General features: G+C 63.5%; 1 protein-coding gene across 1 annotated transcript; it reads left to right on the top strand.

Annotated features, from left to right (window-relative positions):
* Positions 1-6,629: 6,629 nt before the first annotated feature.
* On the top strand, positions 6,630-13,639 carry CSPG5 (chondroitin sulfate proteoglycan 5). The gene is given in 6 exon segments (XM_050970917.1): positions 6,630-7,221; positions 7,224-7,358; positions 7,800-9,045; positions 10,378-10,566; positions 11,470-11,542; positions 13,131-13,639. Coding segments are annotated over 6 exon segments (2,244 nt in total). The 5' UTR covers positions 6,630-6,782; the 3' UTR covers positions 13,293-13,639.
* The last annotated feature ends 11,720 nt before the right edge of the window (positions 13,640-25,359 follow it).

Here is a 25,359-nt window from a genome sequence, read left to right as displayed (position 1 = left end):
CATGCACCTGCACAGACACCACAGCTGGCACAGCTGGCAGCTGGGACGTGGCCTTGGATGCAGGGCTCAATCCTTGGGATGTACAGCTCCATCCTTGGGATGCACAGCTCCATCCCTGGGATGTACAGCCCCATCCCTGGGATGCACAGCTCCATCCCTGGGATGCACAGCTCCATCCCTGAGATGTACAGCTCCATCCCTGGGATGCACGGCTCCATCCCTGGGATGCACAGCTCCATCCCTGGGATGCACGGCTCCATCCCTGGGATGCACAGCTCCATCCCTGGGATGCAGGGCTCCATCCCTGGGATGCACAGCTCCATCCCTGGGATGCACAGCTCCATCCTTGGGATGCACAGCTCCATCCCTGGGATGCACAGCTCCATCCCTGGGATGCAGAGCTCCATCCCTGGGATGCACAGCTCCATCCCTGGGATGCACAGCTCCATCCCTGGGATGCAGGGCTCCATCCCTGGGATGCACAGCTCCATCCTTGGGATGCAGCTCCCTGCCAGCTCCTCTCCCCAAAGCCTGGCCTTGCTTTACTCAGGGCTCTCCTTGCTCCTTGCAGCTCAGAGCTGTGACAGGTGATTATCAAACCTCTCCCACCTTTTCCCTCTGCAGCCCCAGGGGATTGTGGCTCGGGGATGGCTGGGAGAGCAGGAGCCAGGGGCTCTGCCCTCGGGCAGGTCCAGCAGAGCCGAGGCTGCTCAGACACCGGGACCCTGCCCTGCCTGGGCTCTGTCCCTGCAGACCCAAGGCACCAGCCCGTGTGCAGGTCGGGAGGGTTTTTGGGCAGATCCCGGCTCCAGCACCACAGGACACGCAGAGTTGCGGGTCTGTGTGTGTCTGTGCCTCCAGCCTCCTCCCCCAGACCGCTCCTGCAATCCCAAACACGGCTCCTGCTCCGGGGGCTGTGCCTTGGGGTGTTGTGGGATGGGCCGGCTGCGGGAGCAGCTTGGCTGTGCCTGCTCCGGGCAGGGGGAGCCAGGAAGGGGCTGCGTGTCCTGGGCTGGCTCGGGGGAGGCTGAAGGTCGGCGCTGCAGCGGCTCCTCCAGGGATCGGTGTCACATCGGGAATCGTCACCGGGAGCCAGCCCGGGCGGTGTCAACCCCAGCCCGGGACAAAGCCGTTCCTAAATCCCGTCTGGCTGAGCTGGGCTCAGCCCTGGGCTCGGGCTCAGCATCCAGGATGATGTGAGACCGGGAAGGGCTCACGTGCCGAGGGGAGCAGTGCCCGAGCCGGGGCAGGAAACACCAACCTCAGTCCTGGTTCTCTGCTCCAAGTCTTCATTTTCTTTGCACTTTTCCAATATTGTTAATGAAAGAAATATGGGTAAAAGGTGATTCGAGCCTCTCCAGCCCCTGGCTGAGGGGGGAGCGAGAGGCAGCCCAGGGAGAGGAGAAGGGAGGGACAGAAGCTGGGGGGAAATGCCACTGCCCCCATTATCCATGGGTCTGGATGCCCCTGGCATCATCACTGCACACAGGAATGGGGCAATTCCTGGTGCTCAGCTGAGGGCAGGGAGCTGGGAAGGTGAGGATCCCAGCCCAGCCTGGGCCTCCCCCAGGCCTTCATCTGTCTGTCCATCCCCATGGGATCCCGGATCACAATCCAAGCTGGCACCTGCAGCCAGTGGTGCCCCGAGGGAGGAGGGAGGTGCTGGTGTGGGGCTGCCCCCAGCCCCTGGGACACGGAGCTGCCAGCTGGGATGGGCTGAGGGATGGGGCTGAGCCTGCCCAGGGTGGGACAGAGCCAAGCTCTGGCAGGAGGGTGGGGCAGGACTGGGGAGCAAAGCCCCTCCCTTGGGCTTTTGGGGATCCCCAGGTAGGGCAGGATCCACTCCCTGTGCTGAAGTGGGCAGGGAAGGGGTTTGGGATGAGATCCCTCCCCAGATCCCTGCAGGATGGGCAGCGCTCAGGGATTTGCTCTGGAAGGGCCCCAAACGGTGGCTGCAATTCTGTCTTTGAAATAATCTTTAATATTCTGAGTAATTCCCCCAGGAAAACCCAGACTTGGCAGCAGCAGCTGGTTCTTCCCAAGTGAGGGAGTTGGTGCTGGATTTCTCCTTCGAGACCGAAGAGCCATCGCTGTCCATCTGTCTGTCCGTCCTGTCCGTCTGTCCTGCCATCCCTCGCCCCACCCTCTGCTGCTGAGGAAGCCCAGTCCAAGGCAGGTTTGTAGGAATGTGCTGGGATCTGGCTGTGACTCCCTGCTGGGCTGGGCCGCTCCTGGCTTTGGGCCCAGGGCTGGAAAAGCTCAGCCCCGCTTTGCCCCGGGGCTGTGGGAACAGGGAGGCTCTGGAATTGTCCCAGAGGGATGTTCCTGCCCCCTGAGCAGGAGCACAGCACCCACTGCCCCCCGAGCTCTGCCCCAGCTGGGGTCACACCCTCGCTGCTCCTGCCCACCCAGCTGCTCCAGAGCCATGGGAGCAGGGATGGGTACGGAGCCGTGGGGCTCAGGGAATGTCCCAGCCCTGTCCCCTGGGCAGGTGGAGGTGCCAACACTCTCTTGTCCCCAGGAGCACCAGGTCTCTCCTCACGGGGCTCTGAACCCAGGGGTGACACTGGCTGGAGCCCCAGGATGTCAATACCCTGAGGGGACCTGAGGGTGGCAGGGGATCCCCAGGATGGGCAACACCCCTGCAAGAGGTGCCCCGGGGCTCTCATGGCACAGAGCCCTTGGAGGGGAGGAGCTGTGCTCCAGGACACCTCCTGGTCTGTCCCTAGGGCTGGCTGAGCCTCGGGCCATGGAGGTGCCCAAGATGTGACCCTGGGTGGCTCCAGGCCTGGAGCAGGGGTCCCGGGGTCCCTGCCAGCCCCACGAGATTCCTGCCCCCAGGGGTTACTGTGGGTGCTGGAAGCTTCCATGGGCTGGCAGCTTGCGGAGCTGCTGCCCTGCCCAGCCCCATCCCAGCACCATCCCAGCACCATCCCCATTCCCAGATCCCATCCCCTCCATCCCAGCACCATCCCCATTCCCAGGTCCCATCCCCTCCATCCCAGCACCATCCCCATTCCCAGATCCCATCCCAGCCTCCATCCCAGCACCATCCCCATTCCCAGATCCCATCCCCTCCATCCCAGCACCATCCCCATTCCAGATCCCACCCCTCCATCCCAGCACCATCCCCATTCCCAGATCCCATCCCAGCCTCCATCCCAGCACATCCCATTCCCAGATCCCCCCCCTCCATCCAGCACCATCCCATTCCCAGATCCCACCCCTCCATCCCAGCACCATCCCCATTCCCAGATCCCATCCCCCTCCATCCCAGCACCATCCCCATTCCCAGATCCCATCCCCTCCATCCCAGCACCATCCCCATTCCCAGATCCCACCCCCTCCATCCCAGCACCATCCCCATTCCCAGATCCCATCCCCTCCATCCCAGCACCATCCCCATTCCCAGATCCCACCCATCATCCCTCAGCCTCTTGCTGCCAGGCCAGGCCCTGGCATTGGCACCCCCAGCCCGTGGCACCCCCAGCCCCTTCCCCGCCCCCTCCCCGCCTTTCCCAGCCGCCAGGGCCGTGTCCCTCTGTCCATCCCGGCGGCCCCGGGCCGGTCCCCTTGGAAACGCCGGCCGGGCCGGGAGCCTGGGGAATGCTAAGCAGGTGCAGCCCCTTCAATCCCCCTTTGAGAGGGACAGAGCGGGGCTTGTTCCCAGCAGGAGCCCGGCCAGGAGGCACAGAGGGGGGACAGAGGACCCCATTCCCAGCCCAGCCCCCCCCCACGGCCCGGGGGAGCGGGGGGGACACCAGGGGGTCCCACGTGGGAGTGGGGGGCACTGGAATGGGGTCCCCTGGCACTGCCCCGGAGTCCTGCACTGGTGTGGGGTGTGGGGTGTGGGGTGTGGGGTAAGGGATGTCTGAATGGGGACTCCTGCGGTGGGATGCAGGATTTGGGATGTGAGATTTGGGATATGGGATGCAGGATATGGGATATGGGATGTGATATTTGGGATGGGGGATGCAGGATTTGGGATATGGGATGTGATGTTTGGCATGTGAGATTTGGGATTTGGGATGCAGGATTTGGGATCCTGCAATGTTTGGAATGTGGGATGCAGGATTTGGGATATGGGATGCAGGATTTGGGATATGGGATGCAGGATTTGGGATGTGGGATGCAGGATTTGGGATATGGGATGCAGGATTTGGGATATGGGATGTGATATTTGGGATGGGGGATGCGAGATTTGGAATATGGGATGCAGGATTTGGAACATGGGATGCATGATTTGGGATATGGGATGCGATATTTGGGGTCTGAGATGCAGGGTTTGGGGTGTGGGATGCCTAGCACAGGGTTTGGGATGCCCAGGGCAGGATGCCTGGTGCAGGATGTGGAATGCCCGAGGTGGGATGCCGGCTGTGGAGCAGCCATGACGGACACGTTCCTGCTGTGCTGCAGGTGGAGGTGTCCAAGGACGCTCGGTGACCTTGGCAGGTATCCATGGAGCCAGCGGCGCAGGGACAGCCCAGAGCAGCCGCTCTCCCACCGCCGGGCCGGGCTGAGAGCCCAGAGCAGCCCGGGCTGTCCCCGGGTGCTGTCCCAGTGCCACCCCCACCCTGCGGCAGTGGCGTCTGGGGGCGAGGCGGGGCGGGTCCGCGCCCTTCTCCTCTCCCGGCTCTTCCCCGGACGCTGCCTCTGGACCCGGGCCAGGGCCTGGAGCAGCCCCCTGCCCCCCCTGACCCCCTGATCCCCCGCCCATCGAGGGAGCCAGCCCACGGTGCCCGCGGGGACAGGCCACGGGTGACAGAGGCCGTGGTGGCAGCTGGTGGCATCTGGACCAATCTGGCACTGGCCAGCACTGCCAGGGCCGTGGGGCGCCCACGCCGGGGGCAAGGAGGGTCCAACCCGGCACGGGGGGCTCTGCTGGGGGGCACAGCCCCGCCCGGGCCAGAGCCCCGCGGTGCCCCCGGAGTGGGGTGGGGGTGCAGGCAGGGTTCCCCCGCACCGGCTGGGGGTGCTGGGAGGGGATCCCGGTGCCGGTGCTGGGGGGTCCCCGCCCCATGCAGGAGCAGTTTGGGAGGTCAGAGAGGGGCACGGCGCTGGGGGGGTTCGGGAGAGACTCCCCCTGTGCTGGGGGGCAGGACGTGTCTCCGTGCCTTGCTCCAGGAGTGCCGATGCATGCGGGGAATGCCGGGATGTGTCCCTGGTGTTCCCCCAGGGACCCTGGTGCCAGGGTGTGCCCTCTGTGTCCCCTGCCCCAGGGATGCTGGTGCCGGGATGTGTCTCCCGGTGTCCCTCCCCGAGGATGGCTGGGGGCTTCCGCGGGGTGTCCCCCCGATGCTGGGAGTGCCGAAAATGTGCTCCCCGGTGTCCCCAGAGGATACCCATGCTGGGGGTGCCAGGGTGTGTGTTCCCCGATGCTGGGGGTACTGGGCTGGGTGTGCTCCCCGATACTGGGGGGTACCGGGCTGTGAGCTCCCCGATGCCGGGGGTACCGGGGTGTGTCCCCCCCGATACTGGGGGTACCCGGGTGTGTCCCCCCCGATACTGGGTTACCGGGCTATGAGCTCCCCGATGCTGGGGGTACCGGGCTGTGAGCTCCCCGATGCTGGGGGTACCGGGGTGTGTCCCCCCCGATACTGGGTTACCGGGCTATGAGCTCCCCGATGCTGGGGGTACCGGGGTGTGTCCCCCCCGATACTGGGTTACCGGGCTATGAGCTCCCCGATACTGGGGGGTACCGGGCTGTGAGCTCCCCGATGCCGGGGGTACCGGGGTGTGTCCCCCCCGATACGGTGTACCCGGGTGTGTCCCCCCCGATACTGGGTTACCGGGCTATGAGCTCCCCGATGCGTGGGGGTACCGGGCTGTGAGCTCCCCGATGCCGGGGGTACCGGGGTGTGTCCCCCCCGATACTGGGGGTACCCGGGTGTGTCCCCCCCGATACTGGGTTACCGGGCTATGAGCTCCCCGATGCTGGGGGTACCGGCCTGTGAGCTCCCCGATACCGGGGGTACTAGGGTGTATCCCCCCCCAGTGCTGGGGGTACCGGGCTGGGAGCTCCCCGATACTGGGGGGTACCGGGCTGTGAGCTCCCCTATGCCGGGTGTACCGGGGTGTGTCCCCCCGATACTGCGGGTACCGGGCTGTGAGCTCCCCGATGCCGGGGAGTGCCGGGATGCACCCCCCGGCGCTGCCCGCGGGGTGCCGGGGGGGTGCCGTGCCCGTGCCCGTGCCCGGAGCCGCCGCCGCGTCCGCGGTCCCGCCCCCGCCGCCCGGCCCGGCCCCCCGGCTCGGCGCGGCTCCGCTCGGCTCGGCGCGGCTCGCTCGGAGCGGGGCGGGCGGAGCCGCTGCCGGTGCCGGCCCCGTGGCGGAGCCGGGGTCCCTCCATGCCGCCATGGCCCCCCGCGTCCCCCGCGCCCCCCGCGCCCTGGCCCTGCTGCTGGCGATCGGCGCCCTCGGTGCGTACCGGGACCGGGGACACGGCACGGGCGGGGGGGGGCGGATCCCGGGGCGGGGGGGATCCCCCGGGTGGGGAGCGGGGGGGGGGCTGCGGTCCGGGCGGGGGCTGCGGGGTGGGATCCCCTTCCCGGGGCTGGATCCCGCTGCCGGGAGCTGCAGCCCCGGGGCAAGGAGGATCCCTCCGGGCGGGGGCTGATCCCGCTGCGGGGGGGTGATGCTGTTGATCCTGCTGCCGGGGGCTGGATCCCCTTCACGGGGGGGGCATCTGCAGGAGCCAGGGAAGGGCTGGATCTCCTTGCAGGGCGGGCGGGATCCGCTGGCCGCGGCCGGATCCCGTGCGTGGGGCTTGGTCCCCTTGCAGGATGGGCTGGATCCCCTTGCCGGGGCCGGATCCCTTGCGGCAGGAGCTGGATCCCCGTGCGTGCAGGGGGAGCATCCGCAGGAGCCAGGGGAGGGCTGGAGCCCCTTGCAGGAGGGACCGGATTCCCTTGCAGGGGCTGGATCCTCTCGGGATTGTGGGGTGCACTTACAGGAGCCGGAGGGGGGGTGGATCCCCTCGGAAGGGCTGGATTCCATTGCAGGGGGAGTCGGATACCCTTGGAAAGGGGCTGGATCCCCTTGCAGGGAGCCGGATCCCCTTGCAGGGCGGGATCTGGGGCTGTGTATGGGGTGCACTAGCAGGAACCGGAGGAGGGCTGGATCCCCTTGCAGGGGGTTGGATCCTGCTGTGTGTCCGGATGGACATGCGGGAGGCAGAGAGGGCTGATCCCCTCGGAAGGGGCCGAATTCCATTGCAGAGGGGCTGATCCCGCCGCAGGGGCTGATCCCGTTGTGTGTAGCGGCTGCAGCCGCAGCAGCCGGAGGGGCTGGATCCCCTCGCAGAGATGGGGCGGGGAGCGGGGCTGGATCCCGACACGGGGAGCTGACCCCCGCTGTGTGTATGGAGAGCACTCACAAGAACCACAGGAGGGCTGGATCCCCTTATGGGGGGCTGATTTCTTTTGGGGAGGGCCGGCTCCCCTTGCAGTGGGGCTGGATCCCTTTGCAGAGGGATGGATCTCCTTGAAGGGCAGCTGAGGGGGCAGGGCCGGGGGTTGCTTGTGTTGGGGGGGCTGTGCTGAGGGGGGGCGGCACAGAGCTGGCTATAGGGGCACCCACAGAGCTGGGGGGCTTCTGTGGGGTTCACCCCATCGGTCCCTGGGAGAGGCTCAAGGATTCGGGGTGCAGCTCTCCCTGTCCCCCACGTCCTTGTCGTGCATCCAGGTGGGTGCAAGGTGGAGCAGGTGGGGGACCTGTTGGACCCCCCCAGGCTGCCACGTCCTCCCAGGGGTGCGGGGGCATCTCTGACACCTCTCTCTCTCCTTGCCCCCCCCCCCCAGCATCCGCGTGGCCCCCCCAAAACTCCAGCGCTGGCGAGGGGAGAGCCTGGGAGGGCTCGTTGGAGAGCAGCCCCCCGAAATGGGACCTGGCGAGTGGAGACTCCCCGGGGGGACCCAGCAACAGCACGAGCGCCGGGGGGACCGCGGCAGGACCCCAGCTAGAGCCCCCCGGGGGGGGCACGGCCACCACGGAGCCTTCGGCCGTGCCCGAGGGGTGCCCGGGGTGCGCCGGGGAGGGCGAGGCCAGCGCCGTGCCCCCCCGAGCCGTCACCTGGCCCGGGGACGGGGGCACGGTGCCGGTGGCCCTCGGCAGCCCCGAGGAGCCCGGGAGCGGTGACCGACCCACGCCGGCCTCCCCGCCCGGCCCGGGGGGCTTCGGGGGGCTCCCGGCCGCCCTGCCGAGCCCCCCCGGGCCCCAGCTCGCCACCGACTCTGCCGAATCCGACCTGCTGCTGGCGGCCGGGGGCTCGGCCGCGCCGCGGACCCCCGTGCTGGAGGAGCCCGGCCCCGTGGCCGCCGCCGGGGGGGACTCGGGGGGTCCCCCGGAGCTCTGGGCCGCCGCCTCCAGCCCGGCCCCGGCGCAGGGGGCCCGCGGCTGGACCGACCTGACGTGGCTGCAGGAGCCCGTCACGGCCGCCACGGGCCCGCCCAAGCCCCCGGCCGACCGGACGGGCTCCGAGATCATCGACGTCGACTACTACGACCTGTTCGAGGGGGGCGAGGGACTGGGGGGCTTCCCCGGGGGCGGCCGGGGCGCGGCCGGCTCGGCGCGGCGGCGGGAGCCCGAGGGGGCGGCCACGCCCTGGGCCCTGCACGAGCTCTACGATGACTTCACGCCCTTCGACGACGCCGATTTCTACCCCACCACCTCCTTCTACGCCGACGGGGACGACGAGGACGAGCTGGAGGACGAGGAGGAAGAGGAGGAGGAAGACGGCGGGCTGGAGGACGAGAACGGCTACCGGCCGCCCGCCTCGGCCGTGCCCGGCGCCGCGCCGGCCCCGCAGGAGCCCCGGCCCACCGGGCACCGCGCCGCGGCCCCGCCGCCGCCGCCCGGGCTGTCCGGGGGCAGCCCCACGGCCTGGCCGCGGCCGGGGGAGCGGGGCCCGCCCGAGAACGGCTCCGAGTGCCGGAGCGGGTACGTGCGGCACAACAGCTCCTGCCGCTCCCTCTGCGACCTCGTCCCCAGCTACTGCCACAACGGCGGCCAGTGCTACCTGGTGGAGAGTCACGGGGCCTTCTGCCGGTAAGGGACGGGGCCCGGCGGGCTGGGGGTGTGGGGCTCACCATCCCTGGGCTCACCATCCCTGGGTTCACCATCCCTGGGCTCACCATCTCTGCACTCCATCCCTGGGCTCACCATCCCTGCACACCAACCTGGGCTCACCATCCCTGGGCTCACCATCCCTGGGCTCACCATCCCTGCACACCAACCTGGGCTCACCATCCCTGGGCTCACCATCCCTGCACACCAACCTGGGCCTCACCATCCTGGCACCCCATCCATGGGCTGACCATCCCCTGCATTCCATCCCCTGCACCCCATCCCCGGGCTCTCCATTCCCATGTATCTCATTCCCATGTATCTCATTTCCAGTCCTTCCAGCCCTTGTGCACCCCCACTCCCAGTCTCTCCATACTCCATTCATCCCATCCCTGGGCTCTCCACCATCCATGCATGCTATTCCCAGTGCTTCCATCTCCCTGGAACCCATTCCTGGTATCTCCACCCCTTTCACCCCATTCCTGGTCTGTCCCACCCCAAGTCCCTCATTCCTGGGCTCTCCACTCCCTCTGCCTCATCCCTGGGCTCTCCTTCCTCCTGGCCTGGCATTCTCAGTGTTTCTATCCATTGTGTTCCCCACTCCCCATCTCTCCATCCTCCATGAACCCCATCCTTGCAGTCTTCCTCCCCACACACTCCATTCCCAGGCTCTCCATGCTCCATGCTCCTCATCCCTGGGCTCTCCATCCTCTGTGCTCCATCCCTGGGCCCTCCATGCCCCTGACACCCTGCTCCCAGTGTTTCCATCCTTTTTCGTTCTGCTCCAAACCCTTCCACCCCTCGGCACCCCGTTCCCGGGCTCTCGGTGCCCCGCAGCCCCATCCCCCGGGATGCAGGGGGGTTTCCCTGCCCCCGGGCAGCGGCTGCCCAGGAATTAGGTCAGGGCCGCGCAGCCGAGCCTGCGGGGCGGCCGCGCTAATCGGGCCCGGCAGATTGCGCCGGGAGGCGACGCCGGCTGTGCCGCACGCACCGGGGTGTGCCCCGCGGCTGGCACCGAGCCCGGGGGGACGCGGGGGACCCCTCCCCGCTCCCGCCGCCTCTGGGGCTGGAAGCCACTGGCGCGGGGCTCCAGCACCGTCTAGGAGACCCCGACCCTGCTCTCGGCGTGCCCCAGTGTCCCGATCTCACTCGGTGCCACCCCTCTCGGGTGTCACCCGCTCATCCCATCCCCCTCGGACACCCGTAACCCCCGCAGGTACAAACACCGCATCCCCCGAGGATGCTCTGGGCACGTTTTGGGGCGGGGGGACGCGTTTGGGGGCGGGGGATGCCTCTGAGCGCGTCCCCCGGCAGGTGCAACACGCAGGACTACACGTGGCACAAGGGCACGCGCTGCGAGTCCATCGTCACCGACTTCCAGGTGATGTGCGTGGCCGTGGGCTCGGCCGCGCTCGTGGTGCTGCTGCTCTTCATGCTCACCGTGTTCTTCGCCAAGAAGCTCTACCTGCTCAAGACGGAGAACAGCAAACTGCGCAAGACCAAGTGAGTGACGGGGACACCCCGGGCGGCCCCCAACACCCCTGCCCTGCTGGTGCTGGCCCGTCCTGCTGGCGTCACCGGAACTCCCGGTGCCGCTGGGGACGCGGGGACGGTGGGTGGGAAAGCTGCCGGAGGCGGGGGACGTGGCTGTGGCTCCTGCTCCGCGGTTAATCCCTTAAAGCTGCTCCTGGCTGGCACCAGTTAATCTGCTTCGCTGGGAGCTGGGGACAGCGGCTGGGCGGCCATCGGGGACGGTCCGGCTGGAGACAGGGCTGTGGGGTGACAGGGAAGGGTTCGGGGTCACCCCCCCGCCCCGGCCACTGCTGGCCAGCTCCTGGAGCAGGGAGGAGGGAGCCTTCCCAGCCCGGTCCCTAATGAGCTGTTAATTAGTGTTTGGAAATGCCAAGTGTAATTAGCAGGGAGGCTCCGTGCCAGCTCCCGGGTCTGCCTCTCCAGCCCTGCCCCGGGCTACCCTTCCCGCTCTCCTGCCCAGAGCCCAGCTACCCCCAAATCCCCAGAGCTGGGGGCACCGAGCCCCCCAAAATGTCACACTGGGCTCCTTTAGCGCCAGCTCAATCCTGGGGACATTTAGAGTTCAGGACATTTAAACCGTAGACCTCCATCTCTTGGTGTACTAAGTCCCTAAGGCCCCCAGACTTGGAGGCATTTAGCTCCCCAAATCCTCAGAGCTGGGGTTACAAAACCCCAAAGCCCCAGAGTGGGGAAGATTTATCCCTCCAAAGCCCTTAGATCTGGGGGCATTTAACCCAGACTTCCATCCCTGGGGACATTGACCCCCACAGACCTCCAGCGCTGGGAGCAGTCCCCCCCCCAAACCAGGGTCACCCCAAAAGATGGGCGGGGCTGCGGGGGTCCTGCTCTCACCCTGCTCTCCTGACCCCGCAGATACCGCACCCCGTCCGAGCTGCACAACGACAACTTCTCCCTCTCCACCATCGCCGAGGGCTCCCACCCAAACGTAAGGAGCTGTGTGGCACTGTCCCCCCGTCCCTCTTTCTATGCCATCCCTGTCCCTCTGTCTGGTGACCTCTGACCCTTCCATGATCCCAGCGCTGCCCTCCTGTCCCCATCCTGCCATGGTCACAGCTCTGTGCCCTCGCTGCTGGGTCCCTACTGACCTAAACTGGACCTAGGCCAGGCAGGGGGGCAGTGTCACCCCCCTGTCCCTTCCCCGTCCCCTCCTGCCTGTGTGGCTCCCCAGGAGCCACCACCCCGAGCTCCCGATGGCTTTGGCTCCGTGTGCGGGTGGCAGGGTTGGCTGTGCCGGAGTGTTCGGGGAGGGGACGGGCAGGCGATGCTCCCTGGCTTCGGCACTGCCGGGCAGGAGCAGCGGATGGCCGCGGGTGCTGGAGGATGACACACTCCGGGTGCACCCCCCGGCACCCCCGGGATCCCCCTCCAACCTGCTGTCTTTCGACTCGGAACAGAGAGAAGCGAAGGGCTTTGCGGAGCCGGAGGAGGAGCGTAGGTCCCTTTAGCCTTCCCCCACCCACGGCCGGTGTTCCCCGTCTTCTGACCGCCTTTAGCAGCCCTAGCCGCCCTGGCAGGAGGCTCCGGGGCCGGCTCCCTCCCCGCTGCCGAGAGGATCAACCTCGGGATGAACTCGGTGCCGCTCCCCGGCGTCTCGCCGGGCGCTGACACATCCCCCGTCCCCTCCGGAGCTGGAGGGTTCGGCACACGGTGCCTGGGACGCAGCAGCGCTCCGAGGATGAGGAGGGGTCAGCAGGGTCAGCACCCCCGGAAAGGGGTTTTTGGGGATCCTGCAGCCAATGGCACCAGCTCCGGACTGACCGGATGTCACTGCCCAGGAGATGGGGATCCTGTCCCTGTGTGACGCCCGTCCTTGGGTGTCCCCGTCTGTGCCGCTCTCCGCGTGGCACCAGAACCACCGGGGCCCGGCCCGGCCCGCCCTGGCAGCCCCCAGTCCCGGGCTCCTCCTGCCCCCACAGCGGGACCGTGCGGGCGCAGCCGCCGCCCGACAGCGGAGCCCGGCGCCGGTGCCGGCGGGGCCGCTCCCGCCGGGGGTGCGGGACAGGCTCGGGGCGCAGCCCGGCCCCGGCGCGGAGGATGCTGCAGCGGGGGGACGTCGGGAAGAGGCGTGCCCGGCTTTGCCAGCGGCGCGGGGGCACCGGCTGTACGCTGAGGAACCGCAATAAAGCCAGCCCCTCTGGGCTCCTGCCAAGCGCCGCCGGGAGTGGCTGGTTGTCGCGGGGACGAGGCGATGCGCCGGGCTGGGAACGGGAACCGGGCGGGAGCGCTGGGCGGATGGCCGGGGGACGCGCCCGTGGCTGGCACGGGCTCCTAGGCTGGCGCAGCTCCCGGGCGCTTTGGGAGCCGCAGCACCGAGGTGGGGAGGCTGTGCTGGGGGACACCGCGGGGGGGGTCGGACCCTGTCCCTGTGCTGCGAGCGCCGCGATCCCCCCGTGCCGCCATCTGAGCTGGGAGGGGACGTTTGTCTCCCCAGTGGCTCTCTGCAAGGGGTCGTGGGTGCCCTCGCTGAGTCTCGCCCCATCCCGGCCCTGCCCTGACCCCCCTGTCTCCCGCAGGACGATCCCAGCGCTCCCCACAAGCTGCAGGACTCGCTGAAATCCTGCTTGAAGGACGAGGAGCCGTTCAACATCCACAACTCGACGTCGCCCAAGCACGACGGCGGCAAAGGGGAGCAGGACGTGGGGGAGCTCAACTGCCTCCAGAACAACCTGACGTGAGCGGCGGGGCCGGGACGGCCAAGGGGCCGGAGCCAGGCTCAGGCTCCCCCCATCCCGCAGCCTCTGCTCCCGCCCCGCGTCCCTCCCGCTCCGTGGCATGCTTTGGTGTGTTTTGTATCGAGGAAAACAAAAATTCCAGTGATAATTCGGCCGTGTCGTGGGGGTGTTTGGTTCGTGCTCCGTGTTTCTCGCTTGGGTTCGTTCCGCGCTGTGATTTCTAAACCTTTGCCGTTCCGCAACTGACTTTTTTTGTACTTTTGCCCCACTTTTTTTGAAATACAGGTAAAAACAACAAAAAAGGAGAAAAAAAAAGTAAGATCTTGAAATAAATAAACCTTTTTTTTTTAAGTTAAGCCTCTTGCCGGTGCCTGCGATCTCCCAACACGGACCTTCATGTCTCCCAACAGGGATTCAGCCCCTGCTTCCACAGGGTCCCATCTGAGCATCACCCGGGGGTGGTGGGTGCCTGGTCCCCCCTTCCTGCCTCTGCCAGGCCAGGGGTGCAACTCATCCTACCACCCTCGACACGCTTGGGGGCTGCTGGGACACATTGGGATGTCTGGTGGAGGTGCCTGGGCTGCTCCAGGGTTTACTCCATCCCTGTCCCCATAAGATCCCCCCACCGAGGTGGCTGCACACAGGGTGACGGCTCCCAGCCACTCCTGCGCCAACAGGCTCCTTCAGTGGAGCTGCCCAGGATGGGATTTGGGTTATCCCAGGGTTATCCCCCTCCCAGGGTTATCCCCCCTCAGCTCCCAGTTTCTATCTGCGTGGAGGAGAACCGGTGCCACTGTCCCAGTGGCTTTGGCAAGGTCAGGTCCCTGTGGCCATCCCCTGGCATCGAGCAGGGCACAGGGATCTCCCCAGGGACCCCAGCACTCCCACCACCCTCCCCTCGTGGCTCCCTCTTGCTTCCAGCAGGAACGGATCTCTTCTGGGCTCGGGTTCACCCCCGTGCCCTCGGGGTTCCCCGGTGAGAGGGCACGAACCCATCCATCACCGCCCGGCGTCGGGGGTGCGGCACCTCGGGGTGCGGCACCTCGGGGTGCGCCCGCCCTCTCCGGGCCAGGGGAGCCAAAGCCCCCGGGCACGGCCGTTCCCGGGGCGTCCTGGGAGCCGCTGAACAATTAATTCTCGGCTTGCTGAGGAGATTAGGAACGAGGCGCAGTGGCAGGAGCCGGCAGCCCGTGCCAGCGGGCACGGCGGGCAGCTCACCCTCACCGCTGTGGGATCCTCAGCTCTTCCCCCTGGCTGCAGCGTCTCCATCACCCCGCCGCAAGCGGCTGCAGCTGCAGCAGAGCGGCACCGGCGGGTCTGGGCTCGGCCAGCCCCTTCCAGCGCAGGGCAGGAGCTCTAGGACAGGTAAAGGCATGGATCAAGCACGGGGAACGTGGGCACTCACTGAAAGGGGTGGGATGAGGAGAGGGATGATGTGCTGGTGGAGCAGAGAGGAGATGCTGATGTCTGAGCAAACCCCGAGGACAGGTGGGATGTCCTGGCACGGGCAGAGATGGGCAGAAGCTTCCCTTGGGATGGGAGGGAGGGAAAGGGAGCTGGAGTGGGATGGGCCTCGTGTGACCAGAGAGGATCTGTGTCCGTGTACAAGGAGAAGAAACGGCTGTGTGGAGACAGGGATGTTCGAGGGGACTGGGAATGCCAGAGTGAGGCAGTGCTGTGGCTGAGGCAGGGCAGACGGGGCACTGCAGGAAGGGGAAGGCCACCCCCCATCTCCAGGTGTCCTTGGAGGGACTCAGCGAGGCGGGATGCAGGAAGGCACGGAGTGGGGTGGGGCAGCCAAGGAGGGAGTCCTGCCAGGGCTGGTGGGACCTGGAGTGCGTCTGCTCCTCACAGGGATCCTCCCTCACGGTGCCTGTGGGTCTGTCCAGCTGGACACTGCCTGGGGAGACACTGGCCATGGTGTCACCAAGTGTCACAGTGCAGGCGTGAGGCTGGCACAGCACACTGGGGACACTGCCACCACGGAGGTGAGGATGACACAGCACAGCCTCTCCATCCCAGCACAGCCCATCTACCGTGGATGGTGTCCCTGTGCAGGTGAGGCTGGCACAGCACACCCACCATGGATGGTGTCACTGTGCAGGTGACACTGGCACAGCACACCCACCATGGATGGTGTCCCTGTGCAGGTGACACTGGCACAGCACACCCACCATGGATGGTGTCCCTGTGCAGGTGAGGCTGGCACAGCGCATCGTGCACAGTGTCACCACAGAGGTGAGGGTGAGCTGGCACAGATCCTCCAGCCTGGCACACCCATCCATCCTGGGCCTGCCACACAGAGGTGCCCCCCTTGGAGTGGTGCCCACATTCCCTCCCCACCATGTTTGTCCCTTCCAAGGAGCCCAGCGTGGCCAGGGGGCAGGGGTGGGACAGTCCCCTCTGCAAAGCCAGGCAGAGGCTCCTCAGCTTCGGGGCCATGAGGGATGACCCAGAGAGGAGCCCTGGATTCAGGAGCCATCCTCAGCTCCAGCTGCTCGCCCCCATGGGCTGTAGGGACTTACAGGGATTCAGGACCCAAGTGGGTCACGAGGATTCCAGCAGGTCTAAGGATGCTCCTGCTCCTGCCCAGTTTGTCCCCGTGTCCCCCTGCCCTGGGGCATTGCTCTGAGCCCATCACTCCCCCAGGCTGCTCCCTCAGACCCTACTCACCTTCCCGGTGTGCCCAGGAGGGCACAGCCTCCGTTCCTGGCTCTGGGGTCCATGTCCCTCGCTGTGCCTCGGGGCTGCCAGCCCAGCCCAGCCCTCATCCCCTCTGCCTGTCCCAGGGGAGGGAGCAGCGAGGCTCGGGTAGCCCGGGGCTGTCCAAGGGCTCCATCCGTGCCCGCTGGGACAGGCACAGGGCGGGGAGCAGGGCCGTGCTTGGAGCCGCCTTCACCGGCCCTGCGGAGGAATTTGCCTCCAGCAAGCGGAGCCACGCATGGGCTTTAATCACAGGCCTAATCATGGGGTGCAGAGAGGCCAGAGCTATTAAATTTCAATGCTTGGCTGGTTGGCTGGCAGGGGAGATGGGCCCATTGTGGGCAGCCAGGGCTGGCACGGGCTGCGGGAAGGGAGCTGGCATGGCCAGTGGGGCTGCCCTCCTCCCTCTGCCATCTCTTTTCTCTCACAGACACAGAACAGGAGCAGAGCCACGACCCCGAGACAAGGAGCCTTTCTTCCCTTGACAGGCTCCGGCTGCCTGAGACAAAATATCCGGAGCTGGGATTCACTGGGTGAGTCCTGATTCACAAATGGGGCCCAGTTCCCCAGCCCAGGGTCCCCATCCACCAAACAGGGCCCAGCTCACCAGCCCAGGTCTCCATCCACCAAACAGGGCCCAGCTCACCAGCCCAGGTCTCCATCCACCAAACAGGGCCCAGATCCCCAGCCCAGGTCCCCATCCACCAAACAGGGCCCAGCTCACCAGCCCAGGGTCCCCATCCACCAAACAGGGCCCAGTTCCCAGCCCAGGGTCTCCATCCACCAAACAGGGCCCAGTTCCCCAGCCCAGGGTCCCCATCCACCAAACAGGCCCAGTCCACCAGCCCAGGGTCCCATCCCCAAAAACAGGGCCAGTCACCAGCCCAGGGTCCCCATCCACCAAACAGGGCCCAGTTCCCAGCCCAGGGTCTCCATCCACCAAACAGGGCCCAGATCCCCAGCCCAGGTCCCCATCCACCAAACAGGGCCCAGATCCCCAGCCCAGGGTCCCCATCCACCAAACAGGGCCCAGCTCACCAGCCCAGGGTCCCCATCCACCAAACAGGGCCCAGTTCCCCATTCACCGACCAAGAGTCCACATTCATGTCTGGGTCCACATTCACCAGCTGAGGGTCCCCATGGCTGGCTGAGTCCTCAATGGCCAAAGTCCCAGCTCACCCTCCAAACCTTGAACCATTCCCCACGGTTCAGCTGTTCAGCTCATCCATTATTCCCTCCAGCTGCTCTTGGCTGCCCAGGAGCACGAAGGGCTGCAGAAGGAGGTGGCAACAGCTCAGTGGTCCCCACCAGCCCCTGCACACCCCAATCTGTGCCTGACCCCTTTGGCCCAGGACGCTGCTCCGTTGGGGTCACAGGTTGCTCTGCCCTCCCCGAGGTGCCAGGAGCTGGCAGTGCCATGCCTGTCCCTTGTCCCCATCTGGACACCGCTGGGGACATTTCCTTGCCTGAGGGCTGGCCCCACACCCTTTCCCTTGGTGAATATTTGGAAGATGAGGCAGACTGTGTCCCTTCCCTTGCTTGGTGCTTCTGTGCCCCATCTTCCACCCCGGCCCAGCCTGGCTCCAGTCACACACAGCCACAGTGGTGGGGTGGATCCCACCCCTCCTGTCCCACCTCCAGCTCCCAGGGAAGGGGAGTCAGGCTTGAGAAACCATTCCCAAACCCTTCTGGACCATCCCTGGGAGCAGCTCTGTTGTCCCCAGCACAGGGGCACAGTGTGGGGAGCTCCTGGGAGCAGCTTCCAGGGGCTTCCCAGGGAGCCAGAGGGTCACTGTGGGGAGCTGCTGGGAGCAGCTCTGGTGACACCCCAGTGTTCCCACCAGTGCTGGGCTGCCTCCTGGCTGGGAGGGGCTGTCACTGCTGTTTGTGCAGCCAGAAAGCACCGGGGGGGATCCCAGTGTTTGGTGCTGGGAAACACCAATTACTCATCACCACAGCCTGGCTGTAACAGGGAGCGATTCCAGCACTAAACCCACTCCACGCTGGATTTAAAGAGAGGAGAAAAGCAAAATCCTCTTAACTTTGTGAACCTGTAAAATGCCCAGTGTGGGAACGAGGAGCTGGGCATGTGCCCGCTGAGGCCAGCGAGGGCTGGGCTGGCCATGGGCACGGCGGCTGCTCTGTGTCACCACTGTCACCACTGGGCTGACGGTGCCACTGGGAGGGGGACAGAGCGGGGCACGGCCAGCAGCCAGCACCAGAGACTGCCTTGGGACACAAAGGCAGCAGGAAAAGGGGCCAAGGCTGAGCGTGGAGCGGCCAAACTCACACCCCTCGTGGAGAAAAGGGAACAATAAAGACAAGGGACGCCGAGAGGTTTGGAGAAGTGGGAAGCAGGATCTGGGGGGGGAGGCAGGTTTAGAAGTGAAAGGAGTAAAGGAAACTGGAGGGACTTCAAAGGAACGCTGCAAGCAGCACACACAGGAGCCACCCCAATAGGAAACGGAGCAGGAACCAGCCTGGCTGCATCACAAGCTCCTCACTGACCTCAGGCTCGAGAAAAAAGGTTTATGGGAAGTGGGAACTAGGTCAAATTACTAAGGGCAGTTACAAGGGGAGCATAAGCATGTGGGGAGACACCAGAAAGGCCAAATTGAGATGGAAATAGGGAGGAATCATTAAGGAGAAGAAGAAAAGGCTCCATCAGCAGGAGGAGAATGAGCAAGGGAGTGTTGGTCTGGACCCGGGGAAGGAGGAAGGCGGCTGGCAAAGGAGGCTGGGAACTCAACGGGATCACTGGCTTGTTTAAAACCTCCTAAAACCTCCAGCCTTTAGAGGTGCCAAGTGCCAGCAGATGCCCACCACAATAATGAGGTGCTGTGCTGCCACCGAGAGAGCAGTGACTGCAAAAATGGGAATGTTAGACAGCACACCCAGACTGCTTCCAGCCTCAGAACCTCATCCTGGTTCTTATAAAAATGGGAATGTTAGACAGCACACCCAGACTGCTTCCAGCCCTCAGAACCTCATCCTGGTTCTTATAAAAATGGGAATGTTAGACAGCACACCCAGACTGCTTCCAGCCCTCAGAACCTCATCCTGGTTCTTATAAAAATGGGAATGTTAAACAGCACACCCAGACTGCTTCCAGCCTCAGAACCTATCCTGGTTCTTAAAAAGGGAATGTTAGACAGCACACCCAGACTGCTTCCAGCCCTCAGAACTCATCTGGTTCTTATAAAAATGGGAAGGTTAAACAGCACACCCAGACTGCTTCCAGCCCTCAGAACCTCATCCTGGTTCTTATAAAAATGGGAATGTTAGACAGCACACCCAGACTGCTTCCAGCCCTCAGAACCTCATCTTGGTTCTTATAAAAATGGGAAGGTTAAACAGCACACCCAGACTGCTTCCAGCCCTCAGAACCTCATCCTGGTTCTTATAAAAATGGGAATGTTAGACAGCACACCCAGACTGCTTCCAGCTCTCAGAACCTCATCCTGGTTCTTATAAAAATGGGAATGTTAGACAGCACACCCAGACTGCTTCCAGCCTCAGAACCTCATCCTGGTTCTTATAAAAATGGGAATGTTAGACAGCACACCCAGACTGCTTCCAGCCCTCAGAACCTCATCTTGGTTCTTATAAAAATGGGAATGTTAGACAGCACACCCAGACTGCTTCCAGCTCTCAGAACCTCATCCTGGGGTGCTTAGAAAACCATTTAAAGCCACCTGGGAGCTGTTTGGTGGAAACCAGCTGAAGCCACCTGGGAGCTGTTTGGTAGCACAAGGGAAGGCTGAGGGTTTATAAGAGCTGGTCCAGCTTGGGGCAGGTTATGTAAGGAAAGATGGAAGCCATGGGAGAAAGTCCAGGAGAAGAGAGATCCAGGAAAGAGTGGTGGGCAGTGGGGAGAGCTGGAGAGCCAGGGAGACATGGGAACAGTGTCTGAAGGACTCCACAACTCCCTGACAGGAGGGGACAGCTGGGGGAGTGGGGCTCTGCTCCCAGGGAACAGGGACAGGACAAGGGAGAGCAGCCTCAAGTTGTGCCAATGGTTCAGGCTGAATGCTGAGCAAATCCCTTCATGGAAAGGGCAGTCCAGCCCTGGCACAGCTGCTCAGAGAAGCTGGGGCTGCCCCTGGTTCCCTGGAAGTGTCCAAGGCCAGGCTGGATGGGGCTTGGAGCAGCCTGGGGCAGTGGAAGGTGTCCCTGCCATGGGATGAACTTTAAGGTCCCTTCCCACCCACCCCACTCCAGAACTCAGTGGTTCAGTCTGTGTGTGCAATTTGCATCTGTTAAAGGAATCTGGAGCCATCCTGCAGGAGCACCCAGGAGTCTCCATCACCTTTTGCCGGCAGCTACAAAAATGCAGTGTGAAAATGCAGCTCTGGTGTCAGAGCTGAGAACTTCACATGGAGGCAAGAGACGGCAGATGGGACGATCTGGTGGGCTGAGGAGCACGGGGGAGCAGTGAGACAGCACTGGCTGCCACGGCAGACAGGACCAGGCAAACCTGCTGGGGTCCTGCTGGAAAAGAGGAGATTTCAGGAAGGATTTGGGAGAAAATGCAGAGATTCTTTTTGTAGCTTCCAAACTCCAGGTGTGCATGGTGATCTGGGCCTGGGATCCAGGTGTGGGGGAGAAGGGGATCTCTGAAGGGGTCTGCTGTCCTCAGGCTGCTGAGTGCTGTGCATGGCATCAGTGGGAAGAGGAGAGGGCAGGAGGAAGGAGCTGGGAGGGGAGATGGAAGCGCTGAAAAGCGTGGGGAGAGGGGAAAAGCAGGATGGGGAAAAATGAGGGATGGGGAGGCACAGAGGAGCTGGCAGAGGGCAGTGGCTTTAGGGAGCCCAACACCTGGGTCTGGGAGAGGGGACAGTGCTTTCCCTGCTGGCTTTGACCCCCCTTGGCTCTCAGCCATCCTCAGTGCCATCCTCAGGAGCTCGGTGGTGCCCCGCCAAGACAGCTGAGGAGCTCCATGCTGGGACAGCTTTGCTGCCAGGTCCCTGCTGGATTCAGCACGTTTCCCAGGGATTCTCCAGTCTCCTGAAAAGGCCTGGAGATTCCTCATGGAGAGCCAGTGGCACTGTGCTTTGAAATGGTGAAGCAAATTTTAACGGTGAGCTGAGAAGTGCATCCACACCAGTTTGTATTTCTGTTTTCCTCCCTGCTCTAGGAAGGCACTGAATTGTTCTCCACAGCCAGGAGCAATCAGCAAGAGCAGCACGGATAAACCCAGCAGAGGAAGCCTGGGATGTGGAGTGGGAATGAAGGGGGGCTGGGAAGAAATGCCAGGGAGGCTGTGGAGCCGTGGCTGCCCAGGGTTTCTGGAGCAGGCTGGACAAACATCTGCCAGGGAAGGCTGGGGCTGAGCGGATTTTGCTGCTGGCAGGTGTTGCTTCATCCCAGTGACCTCTCGGGGTCCCTCTGGCCTCATGCTCAGTGATCCTGCTTTCCTTCCATCAGAAATGTCAGCTCAGCCCTTCCCTCCCTCTGCCAGAGCGTGCAGAGCGGGTTTGTCAGCTCAGTCCTCATCATTTCTGCCAACATTTTTCACAGTTGCTCCTTTCACCAGAGATACATTTGTTTATATGGATACAAGCAAGCAAAAAGTGAGATCTAAAATGGGAAAAAATAAACATCGATTTCCTCTATTTTTCTTGTATTTTTTAGGTGTATCAGTCTCCCATGAAATCTTCCAGCAGGAGGAGTGCCCCGAGGTGGGAATAACTCCATCCTGGAGATTTGGCCTCAGGCAAACAGTAGAAAGAGAAAGTAAAGGAGGGAGACAGGAACTGATGCTGCTCCGTGGTTTTGCTGGAGTCTTTTAAAGGCAGCTCAGGTGTCCCAGCCATTTTGCCGTGCCCTCAGGGTCTAAATCCATATTTATTTTCCTTGTCCCATCCTTTGTGCTTTGCCCCTGCAGCCCAGCCCGGATTATTCCGTGATGTGCAGCCTCGGGATGGCAGAGCAGAGTGTTTGTAAATACCTGGAGGATTTGGTTCACTGGCAGCACTTTTCCCAACCCTGCCCAGCTAAAGGAGAGAGGAATGCCCAAAGGAGGCTGGTTTTCCCGGAGTTTTCCTAGAGAAAAGGGCTGTGGGGAGGCACGGGGCACACCCTGCCTGTCCCACCGGAGGGACCTCTCTCCTGCCCCAGCAGCTCTTTTCAAACTCTGCATTTCTGCAGAGAAATCCAGCACCCGGTTCAGCTCATCCATTATTCCTTCCAGCTGCTCTTTGCCGCGTCAGGGCGGGCACTGAGGAGGTGGGATTTATCCCGGAACGTGTCCCGTTCTTTTCTTCCCTGCCCATTGACTCGGCCAACATCTGCTCCCGTTAACCCTCGCTGGCCCCCCAGCTCTGGGGATCCTTTATGGCTCCAGAGCACTCGGCATTGTGTCAGCAACAGCCGAGGTGTCCCGGAGAAAAAAACCCTCCTTTTGCTGGGGTCGGGGGGGATTTGTGCACTAAAATCCATCCTGGACAGCTCAGCAAAAAGCAACAATCACGGGAGGTAAATCAAAGTGTTTTCTCCCCAAAAATCATTTTCCACACCCTCACATCATGAAACCTGGTGGGTTCAGCTCCCCTTCCCTGCCAGGCTCTTGGGAATCACCTCGAACACTGCAAGATTAATTGGTTTTATCTCTTCTGCTGTGGTTTTTTTTATACTTTTGGGCGTGAACTGCTTTTCACCCACTGCTCTGCCGTAGGGGCTTCATTGGAAGCAGCGTGGATACCTATGGATCCCATATGGCTCCTCTGGGAAGCAGCTCCATGACAAATACTGGAAATAGGCTCGGAGCAGATGGGAGGGAAGGGGCCCCAGTTTTAACAGCAAAACCCTCCCTGCCCTCGCACGGTTACGAGTGCTGCGATGTGGGAAGGAATGGAGCAGGAAGGACAAGAGGTGTTTTGAGAGATGCAGCCGCACTTTGCATGCGGCTCTGGTCCCCTTCCCGCTGCGGGGACAAGAAGAGAGGATTTTACGTTTCATTTGCGAGGCATTTCGGGCTCTGCGGCTCCCGAAGAGCCGGAGGAAAGTGCCACAGGGAGGGAAACGTGACAGCGCAGACAAAAGGAGCCCGAGCGGCGGCTCCGCTCGCATACAAATGCGGCCAGGTAGGGACAGCTCCGGGGACAGCTCCGGGACTGCCCGGGCCCGGTGACCCGCCCTGGCCGGCAGAACGGGCTCTCACAGCCCGGTGAGCCCGGAGCCAGGACGGGGCCAGGCTGTCCAGGGAGGAATTCCGGCTCCAGCCCCGAGCGGGGCTCCCAAAGCCCGAAAGGCTGCGGGAGCGAAAGCAAAGCGACCTGGGCTCCTAAGGGAGCTTCCAGCCCCGGCTCCTGCAGGACGGGAGCACCAAAGGGAGGCAGAGGCAGCTCCTTCCAGCGAGCCGCGGCTCCGGAGGGGGCTGGGGCACACCAGAGCCCCCGAGCTGGGCGGGAGAGCGGGATGGGGAATTTTGAAGGGAACACACACACACAGACATGGGGAATAAGGGCAGGAGAACGGCCGCAGTGCCGGAGGCAAACCCTCACACTGCCCATCTTCCCTAGAGGAGTCATTCTGTGGGAAGGCGAGGGAACACCGCGGGAGCCCCTCTCGTGTTCCCACTGCTCTCTTCCCAGGAGTCTGCAGCTCAGGGGCTTCCCCAGATGGCCACAGCCCTGCATTCCACAGGCTTGTCCCCTTCTCCCGCGGAAGCCCGGTGCCAACCCCACGGAGTCCCCCAGCGGCGAGGCTCCGCGGCTCCAGGGGCTGGACCCGGGCAGCGCCTCCGTCCCTCGTTCCGTGCTCTTCTCCCATCGTGGGATGCCCCCTAATGCTCACAGCGCAGATCCCGGCCTCCAGCCGCGTCTCGGCACCTCCTGGGCTCCAGAATCCTCTCTCCAGTCCCCCTGGCACATCCCTGGATCCAGAATCCTCTCTCCAATCCCCTGGCACATCCCTGGGTCCAGAATCCTCTCTCTAGTCCTCCTGGCACACCCTGGGCTCCAGATCCTCTCTCCAGTCCCCCTGGCACACCCTGGGCTCCAGAATCCTCTCTCTAGTCCCCCTGGCACACCCCGGGCTCCAGAATCCTCTCTCCAATCCCCTGGCACATCCCTGGATCCAGAATCCTCTCTCTAGTCCTCCCTGGCACACCCTGGGCTCCAGAATCCTCTCTCCAGCCCCCCTGGCACATCCCTGGATCCAGAATCCTCTCTCCAGCCCCCCTGGCACACCCCGGGCTCCAGAATCCTCTCTCCAGTCCCCCTGACACATCCCTGGCTCCAGAATCCTCTCTCCAGCTCCAGAACACCTCTCAGCAGGGCAGTCCCTGCTTCCATGATGAAACTCATGATGAAGGGTTACAAAAGCTTTGCTGGAGCAAATGGAAAGATGGATTAAGTGCCAAAAAACTCAAGTTTGGACTCAGAGGCAAAAAAATGACACCAAAGAATGTGGATTTTGGTGGTTATGGGCTGTAAATTTGCTGTTACTGCAGATTATTTTTAGCAAGTTCAGCACTTCCCAAATGTGCTGATACTGAAAAGGAAACAGTGAGAGGGTAACAGACCCCTCACAAATCCCCTGTGTCCCAAAGTGTCCCAGATGGATTACATCTGCCACACAGGGGTCTGGAAGGGCAGGTGGCAGCCTGTGACCAGGGCTCAGGGGTGACTAGGGCCACCAAGCCAGCTGGAGCCAGCCTGCTGCGGGGAGCGGGGAGCCAGACCCAGGCTGTGCCTCTGGGAACAACGGGACAGGGATCCAGGCCCAGGCTGTGCCTCTGGGAACAACGGGACAGGGATCCAGGCCTGTGAACTAATGATGGATGAGGATCCAGACCCATGAACTAACAACGGGATGGGGAGCCAGCCCCGTGAATTATTATGGGATGGGGATCCAGCCCTGTTAATATGATGGGATGGGGAGCCAGGGTGTGCCTCTGGGAACAACAGGATGGGGATCCAGCCCAAGAACTATCAATAGGATGGGGATCCAACCTCGTTAATTATCACGGGATGAGGATCCAGTCCCATGAAGTAATGATGGGATGGGGATCCAGCCCAAATGAACTAACAATGGGATGGGGATCCAGCCCAAATGAACTAACAATGGGATGGGGATCCAGCCCCGTTAATTATGATGGGATGAGGATTCAGCCCCATGAATTAATGATGGGATGGGGAACCAGTCCCATCTAGCACTTTAATTAACCACACGGGTGAGGATAGAGCCGCTTTAATTGACGGTGGGACGCGGGCCCAGCCCCGCTAATTGCCGATCCAGCCCCGCTAATTGCCGATCCAGCCCCGCTAACTGCCGATCCAGCCCCGTTAATTAGCGATCCAGCCCCGCTAATCAGTGATCCAGCCCATTAATTGCCGATCCAGCCCCGTTAATTAGCGATCCA

This window comes from Serinus canaria, chromosome 2 (genome assembly GCF_022539315.1).
Source record: "Serinus canaria isolate serCan28SL12 chromosome 2, serCan2020, whole genome shotgun sequence".
NCBI classification, from domain to species: domain Eukaryota; kingdom Metazoa; phylum Chordata; class Aves; order Passeriformes; family Fringillidae; genus Serinus; species Serinus canaria.
The sequence above is the reverse complement of the archived record's forward strand: the minus strand, read 5'-3'. Positions and strand labels throughout refer to the sequence as shown.